The sequence below is a fragment of the Candoia aspera genome, chromosome 2, assembly GCF_035149785.1.
Source record: "Candoia aspera isolate rCanAsp1 chromosome 2, rCanAsp1.hap2, whole genome shotgun sequence".
NCBI lineage: Eukaryota > Metazoa > Chordata > Lepidosauria > Squamata > Boidae > Candoia > Candoia aspera.
This window is the reverse complement of record NC_086154.1, coordinates 252,851,479-252,860,149: the sequence shown is the minus strand read 5'-3', so window position 1 is coordinate 252,860,149 and position 8,671 is coordinate 252,851,479. Positions and strand designations below refer to the sequence as shown.

Sequence of the window (8,671 nt, the reverse complement as noted above, 5' to 3'; positions counted from 1 at the left end):
TTAATATAAAACTAGTTCAATCTTTTAACGTATCTTTAAATCTATGAATCCTTTAGCATGCACTAAATCTACTAATGTAAAACTAGCTCAGTCTTATTAAATCTAGTCCGTATAGAAGCATATTGCAATGGTATATCAGAGTGGTGTGTCAATCAATAAGAAACATAAAGCTTGTTTCTTCCTAAATGTCAGGCCACGATGTTCACTTTCTAATTGTGTTTTATTTACAAGGATTTGTACAGGAAAGTCAGTAGCACCCCAAAGCTTTCTGCTCCACTGAGTTGTTCCCTTAGGGATCTAGCCTCCATAAACTCTGTGTGTGCAGCGTTTGATCCCAAAGGATCATTTTAGGACAACTGTTTGAAAGTTGCCTTTGGAAATATTAAGAGCCAGACTGGGGCAGTGGTGAAGGTGCTGGCCTAGAAACCAGGACACGGTGAGTTCTAGTCTTCCATTTGGCATGAAAGCCGGCTGGGTGACTTTGGGCCAGTCACTCACTCTCTCTCTGTCGAACCCACCTCACAGGGTTGTTATTGTGGGGGAAATTATGTGTGCCACCTTGAGTTGTACCAAATAAAAGCCAGGTAGAAATCTAATAAATTAATAATAGATATTGCTGGCTTAAGTGTGAATAAAATCTGACTTCTCTCATCCCTTTCTCTCACATATAACTTCTCAGTCATCAAGCTGGTTTACTGATTTGATCCTTCAGGCATCACCCTTGAAAACATATAGTACTAGGTCTGAGTAATGTTGGGAAAGAAAGGAAGTGCATGCAGGGGTCCTTTTTTTAAAGATTTTTTATCCATCTTTATTATTTTTATAAACTCAAGGTGGCAAACATACCTAATACTCCTTCCTTCTATTTTCCCCGAAACAACAACCCTGTGAGGTGAGTTGGGCTGAGAGAGAGGGACTGGCCCAAGGTCACCCAGCCGGCTTTCATGCCTAAGGTGGGACTAGAACTCACAGTCTCCTGGTTTCTAGCCTGGAGCCTTAACCCCTACACCAAACTGGCTCTCCTCTTTTAAATTACAAACATCACCCCTGAGTTCTTAACTTGTCAGGAAGAAATACCTAAGAGCCTTGTGGAAAGTTTTTAAGTTTGAAAGAGTATGCTGAGTACACAGCACATGATGATGGAGACAGCTGTACATAAGACTGCATATGTGAATGTGGATGCTTGTAAGCTGGCCTTCTACAAATCTCCATTGATTTTGTAGTCAGCGAATATCTCTATAAATCAGGCTGCAACAGCTCCTTTAAAAGGTCAGTTCTCTCTGGAGTCCCTGTCATGGAAATGCCTACATCATTTTACTACATCTTGATTGCAGTAAAGAAGTGGTTTGCTATTGATTTCTTCCAGAAATTTCATTTCATCTTCCGGTCCTCGCTTCTAGGATTTGCTTTCATATATATACATACACACACACACACACACAAACACACACACACACACACGATTTTTATTGAAACTTTAAAAAAAGATAAAAACTAATACAAACTAGTATAAAGTAAGGAAGAAAGAAAAAGAAAGAAAGGAAGCAAAGAGCAAGCAAAAAGTGCTAGAAAAGAAAAAAGTTGAAGAAAAATAGAAAAGAAAGAGAAAAGATACAAAGAACTGGCTTCCAATATTCTTCACAGCAGCTATAAGGAAAATTGTATGTTAACCTCTAAAGTTGCAACATAATACTCATCTGTCTAATCATGAAGCTCCTGGGATTTCCTGAAACTCTGGCCCCCACTCGTTTTTTAAAATCAGCATCTAAAAAACTTGAGCAGGGTCAGGTGGATGGGAGACCACCAGGAAGCTCCAAGGCTGTGCCACCAAGCTCTTAGGATACCCGAGATCAGGGAAAGGGTTTTCCAGGACCCATTGCCATGAAATGGTTTTTGGAATCCGTGCTAGCAATTTTATTTTGGGGGGGGAGGGAGTGCAACACATCTTGTGCGACCTTCTTGACGCTGCTGCCTTCCAGATGCGCCGGGCAGCTGTGGTCCTCCCCCCTCTCGAGATCCCCGCTTGGCTTGGGCGAAAGGGATCGAAAGAACCCGCTCCTGGCGTTAACGTCGATCACTCGCCGCCAAGAGAACTGCACGCCCGCCCAAGCCCGCGGCACCCTCCCCTCACCTCCGAGCATCCTTAGCCGCCTCCGCCTCCCAGGCTGCCAGCTGTCACTGTGGGGTTTCGGCAGGAGAGGGCGGTGTGGCGGGCCAGCATTGTGATGCCTTCGGCCCCGACGCCTGCTGGGAGTTGTGGTCCCAGGCTCTCTCCTGTCCTGCCGGGGGCCAATGAGCGCGCGGCAGAGACGGAGCATGCGCCTTCGAGTCCAGCCGGCGCCATTGGCGAAGAGGGAGGATTCGCTTTCAAACCGGCGGGCGGGAGGAGGAGAGTCCGCCGCCGGGGATGTAGGTGAGGCGAAAGGATAGGCGATTGTAGTTTTACGCGAACGGGAGAGCCCAGAGTAATTAGATTCGCGTCTGAGCTACCGAAACCCGTGTTGCCCGGTGACGCATTCACACGCGTCCATAGGGCGTTACACGCGTCGAGTTAACTGAACGTGCGAAGGGGCGACTTACACTGATCACAACCGAAGGTACTTTCTGGGAAGGGAAAGGGCTGTAAAGCATGGTTTCCAGGGAGGGGCCTATGCTCAAGTGTTGCAGCTAAAGTAACATTGAGTTTTGTGGCATTCAGCCAATATACCTGAGCAAAATAATTGACCTTGCCTGACCTAGACAGCTAAGGAGGGTGAGACCTGGGATGGAGACCACTGAGCGGTCCATCCCTGGTGGTGTAGTGGGATGGGAGACCACCAGGAAATCCCAAACTGTAGATTGGGCTGGAAAGCGTTTAAAAAATCCATCCTGGAAGCAGGCAGGCAAAGGCAAATCTTTTCCATACAATTCATAAGAAAACAGAATGGAAGTTGGAATCAACTTGGGTCAAAGGCAACTCTACTTCACAGATTAAAACTTACCATGGCCTTAGGTGCCATGGATTACAGTTCACTGTAAAAGGATGCCTGAAGTCTTTTCCTGAGAGCAGAGCATACCTGCCCCGTCTGCACAGCGTTTCTGTTCGATTCCTGATCTGCCCTGGTCTGCGGCTCTTTAAAGCAGCTGTGTCCCGTCCAAGGATCGGAAGTGCAGCAAAAACCAAATAGTTGCCCCTTCCATGAAAAAGAAGGAGGCTGAATTTAGGAGGAGTGGACAGAGATAAATCACCTACAGTAATATGCTCAAGTGTTGCAGCTAAAGTAACCCACTATATCTGACAACCTCCAGATATAGTGAGGTTCAAGCTCCCAGAATTTCCTGCTATCTTATCCAAAAGCTGTATGTTTTGGAAATTTAGGGAATAGAAGCAATTTAGAACTTGGTCTCTATGTCCAGTCCTTGAGAATTGGTATGGGACCTTCCAATACATGCCGGCTCAGCTATTTTGCATTGAAATAAATCCTTTTAATTGCCTCTCAGTCCTAAAAACAGTGAAGCCTGTGAGACTAAAAAATTCTGTATATGTTCTGAGATGTAAGGCCATTTGGCTTCAGGATTTTGTATCCCAGGTAACTATACGATTACAGTTTTAGGTTATTTTTTGGTAAATGGAAGTAAATTGATGGTTTAGGCATGAAGTTAATCTTAGATGCACGGCAGAAACAAGTAATTAACTACAAATGGTAATTTAAGTCTATGATTTAATTCAGGAGCAACTGAACTTGATGGAATCTAAGTATGTACAGTCATGCATAATATTGGACTGTTGTGAGATCCACTTGCATAATAATAAGGCATGACAGAGTTGTTGTAATACGAGAGGGGTGGTAAAGAAATATGACAAATAAATAAATGACTGGGTTCATATGGCATGTTATAGCTCCTTTATTAGATAAATCATAATTGACTGGGTTACACAATCCAGTAAGCCACTTACCACATGTGCAGGCCATAATGTCTGGGTAAACACAAAACTGAACTAGCAAAACACTCCATGTACAGAACAGCCAGCATTGCTTCATTCACAATATATTCCTCTTCCCGTAAAATGTTGAGTATAAAATCAGTTTGCATAGCATCCTTCTTCCTGTTTTTTTTTTAAACTCTGTAATCTTTGCCATAGATCTCACAAGCCAATGAGCAGCATGATTGGACCAAACGGGTGTATCTGACTGCGCAGTTTAGTTTCTAACTCTTTTTCAGGACTGTGATTTAATCTTGACACAAGGAAACACTTCTTGCTGTCCGATTTAGCAAAAATACTATTTTGGTGGTTTTCTGTCATAAACTGTACCGTATACCTACAGGATTATAAAAGTACCGCAGTCAATAGAAATGATAAAGAAATTACTAAAACAAAATACCCTGTCTTTTGGGGGGTGGGCTAAATGTGAAAATTTTAAACGCATTATTGTGGCTTGCTCAAGATCCATACTTCCTTGCTTACTGACAGTTTTCACAAGGTTCGGGATCAGCTCCAGAAGGCCCCTGAGTGAAAAGTAATGTCCTGCTTGGTTAAAAAAAATAACGTCTGCTCTCCAGAAGCAACTGTGTCATCTCTTCTAGCAAGTGGTAGCCTTCAGAGTGGCCATGACTCCTTGAATATCCACAGTCCAGTCCAATACAAGGACAAGTTGTATAGTTCGGCCACTCAAGCTTTAGAGGCCTATATTGAAGATTTCAATCTCAGTCTTTCATCACCAGACATCAGACCTGGAAAAATTGGCATTCCTCAGAAGGCTCCTAAGAACTCCAAGTCCTCAAGGGACAGTTTTAAGCCCAAGTGCGGTACGTTTGTATGCTTCCTTTTTCAGTAATGTGTGTGGGGAGAAATACTTTTATAATCTTGACCTGTAAGATTAGAGGTCACTCTGAAAATGGCATCAAAATGTCACAGCTAATGCATATTTCTTGTTATGCTCCTTATACAATGTTGGTGTTATTTGGATTCCCTGTGTGGTGGTTCGTTTGTGTTTTTTAATATGAGTTGGTGATATGGTTTATGGAGGATATAAGTGAAAGCTAACCCATTTAGTTGACATGATCATCATCAACTCATATTATTATTATTATTACATCCATATCTTGCATTATTATTATTATTTTCATCTCTTGCATAGAAGTCGAGGTGGCGTGCGTATAGTCCTGCCTCCTTTTTTCCCCACAGCAACAACCCTGTGAGGTGGGTTGGGCTAAGAATGACTCACTGGCCCAAAGTCACCCTGCCAGCAATATAACTTAAAATGTTGGTCACTAATTTATGGTATATTATTTTATCTTTGCACATTTATGTTAAATGCTACTTGCATGATTTAACAGTGAAAATAATATATTTGGATTTAAGTAGTACCAGTAGAAGTAGTCGACAAAAAGCATACAGTATGTCTAGCAAGAAAATGTAGGGCTGCAGTTAGCAACAGCCAGTGGCTGATGCATCACCATCTATATCCCACTAAAACTTCCGTGTCTGTCTGTAACCTTTACGTGAGCTAAATGGTGCATCACAGGGCAACAATTTTTGAACCAAGGTACCTCAAATGGGCTAACCTACAGAATGCATCCAAAATCCAGGACCCATGACTCCCATGGAACTGAAATTTGACAAATTTTGTAAAACATTTTATATACATAAGACATTATACATTACATACATAAACATCAAGATGACCATAAAACATTTTATGACATAATACAAAATGGTTAACACCTGATGTTTGACTGTGCTGTACAGCTCAATATGAAGGACATGGCTATGTTCAAGGCAGATACATCTCTGAATATCTCCTTGAATTTTTAAGAACTTTTCCAGGGAAGGCAGCACATTAGAAGCTCTGCCATTGTTGAAGGCATTCAGGGATCTGGTGAGGAAATATCTCTGAAACGATGACCCGACGGGTCACGGGTTGTCTAGTTATATCCTAAAATGAGGCCTGTAGTTCCTCAAATCAATTTTAGTAGATGCCCCAAGCCTCGCAATATCAGGAAATCTCCCAACATTTCAGCACTGTCGTATGAATTTTTTAGTTTGCGATAATTGGAATCTTCAAACTTTCAGGCTTTAAAGAATGTGGCACCCAGGCCATCATTTGATAGCACCCAGGGCCTGAAAAAAATGGCTCGTTCCTTGATGAAAACGTGTCTTTTAATCTGTAGAAATGAATCTCAATATTAGAAGGAAGAGGTGAGATGGAATGTTCTGTGGCTGGCTGACACGAATGATCACAAGTAATTTGTACTTGTGCAAGATCATCTAATGTAGTTCTGAGATATGTATTGCTTGGTGTGTCATCTGGGACACCCATACATCCTGGTATTTATACTTCATTGTATGGTTTGGAAATCTAATCCACTGAAGATCAGTTAAGCAAAGGTAAAGGTTTCCCTTGACATTAAGTCCAGTCGTGTCCGACTCTAGGGGGCGGTGCTCATCTCCGTTTCAAAGCCGAAGAGCCGGCGTTTGTCCGTAGACACTTCCGTGGTCATGTGGCCGGCATGACTACACGGAACGCCGTTACCTACTCACATTGGCATGTTTTCAAACTGCTAGGTTGGCAGGAGCTGGGACTAGCAACGGGAGCTCACCCCATCACGCGGATTCGAACCGCCGACCTTCCGATCGGCAAGCCCAGCAGCTCAGCTGTTTAACCCACAGTGCCACCACGTCCCTATCAGTTAGATCTCTCTTAATTATATAAAATAAACAGCAATTTTCTAACTTTTAAAATGGCCCCTGTAAGGTTGATTATATAACATTATACTTGTATTTTTCAGTTAACATTGTAAGTGACTCAAATGGCCCATATGTGTTCCATATCCAAAGTGACTGACTTAGTCCCATTAAACAAGTGGGATTTGCTTCTGAATAAACCAATATTGTGATGAACTCCAAGAAGCCAAAAAGTTAGTATTAAAAGAGTTTCATCGTTATCCTTAACCTTAAAGTTGCAGAATGGTTATCTGTGAACTCCCAAAAGAGATTTGTGTAGATTTTTATCTATACACGCTTACCTGTAGTGGTCTGGTGCTATTCTGAACATACTGGAAATGTTCTGAGCTCTGACCAGCCCATTGGAACAGCCTGGGTGAGGTGATGAGGCGTTTCAAACTTGAAACTTTTTGCATACCAGTAATACACCTTGCTGAAAACTATTAAAATATAGACATAAAATCATAACCAGGAGCATAGCATTCAGAATTGCACCAGAATATAAGTAATCAAACTATAAGTCATAACAAATAAATATTACTTTCTTTTAAGAATCTTTTAGACATCATGAAACAGTACAAGATATTTCATATATTGCTTTTGGTATTGTTTTATTAATTAAGAGAATAAATCATTGCTAAAAAAACAATTTCTTCCGCTCAGGTTGTCCTCTAGAAAAGGACAAAGCTTCTCAAAGAAAGTTATGTTGTTGTTGTTTATTCGTTTAGTCGCTTCCGACTCTTCGTGACTTCATGGACCAGCCCACGCCAGAGCTTCCTGTCAGTCGTCAACACCCCCAGCTCCCCCAGGGACGAGTCCGTCACCTCTAGAATATCATCCATCCACCTTGCCCTTGGTTGGCCCCCCTTCCTTTTGCCCTCCACTCTCCCTAGCATCAGCATCTTCTCCAGGGTGTCCTGTCTTCTCATTATGTGGCCAAAGTATTTCAGTTTTGCCTTTAATGTCATTCCCGCAAGTGAGCAGTCTGGCTTTATTTCCTGGAGGATGGACTGGTTGGATCTTCTTGCAGTCCAAGGCACTCTCAGAATTTTCCTCCAACACCACAGTTCAAAAGCATCGATCTTCCTTCTCTCAGCCTTCCTTATGGTCCAGCTCTCGCAGCCATATGTTACTACAGGGAACACCATTGCTTTAACTATGCGGGCCTTTGTTGTCAGTGTGATGTCTCTGCTCTTAACTATTTTATCGAGATTTGTCATTGCTCTTCTTCCAAGGATTAAGTGTCTTCTGATTTCCTGACTGCAGTCAGCATCTGCAGTAATCTTTGCACCTAGGAATACAAAGTCTTTCACTGCTTCTACATTTTCTCCCTCTATTTGCCAGTTATCAATCAAGCTGGTTGCCATAATCTTGGTTTTTTTGAGGTTTAGCTGCAAGCCAGCTTTTGCACTTTCTTCTTTCACCTTCATCATAAGGCTCCTCAGTTCCTCTTCACTTTCAGCCATCAAAGTGGTATCATCTGCATATCTGAGATTGTTAATGTTTCTTCCAGAGATTTTAACTCCAGCCTTGGATTCCTCAAGGCCAGCTTGTCGCATGATGTGTTCTGCATACAAGTTGAATAGGTAGGGTGAGAGTATACAGCCCTGCCATACTCCTTTCCCAATCTGAAAACAGTCTGTTGTTCCGTGGTCTGTTCTTACTGTTGCTACTTGGTCGTTATACAGATTCCTCAGGAGGCATACAAGATGACTTGGTATCCCCATACCACTAAGAACTTGCCACAATTTGTTATGGTCCACACAGTCAAAGGCTTTAGAATAGTCAATAAAACAGAAATAGATGTTTTTCTGAAACTCCCTGGCTTTTTCCATTATCCAGTGGATATTGGCAATTTGGTCTGTAGTTCCTCTGCCTTTTCTAAACCCAGCTTGTACATCTGGCAATTCTCGCTCCATGAACTGCTGAAGTCTACCTTGCAGGATCTTGAGCATTACCTTACTG

General features: G+C 42.3%; 1 protein-coding gene across 2 annotated transcripts in view; it reads left to right on the top strand.

The window, feature by feature from the left end:
- Window positions 1-2,458: 2,458 nt before the first annotated feature.
- C2H18orf54 (chromosome 2 C18orf54 homolog) overlaps window positions 2,459-8,671 on the top strand; it is a 28,749-nt gene continuing 22,536 nt past the window's right edge. For both annotated transcript variants that reach the window (XM_063295815.1, XM_063295814.1), the window contains exons 1-2: window positions 2,459-2,597; window positions 4,454-4,788. In XM_063295815.1, the coding sequence (XP_063151885.1) occupies window positions 4,503-4,788 (286 nt within the window). In that variant the 5' untranslated portion in view covers window positions 2,459-2,597; window positions 4,454-4,502. The remainder of the gene's footprint in view (window positions 2,598-4,453; window positions 4,789-8,671) is intronic.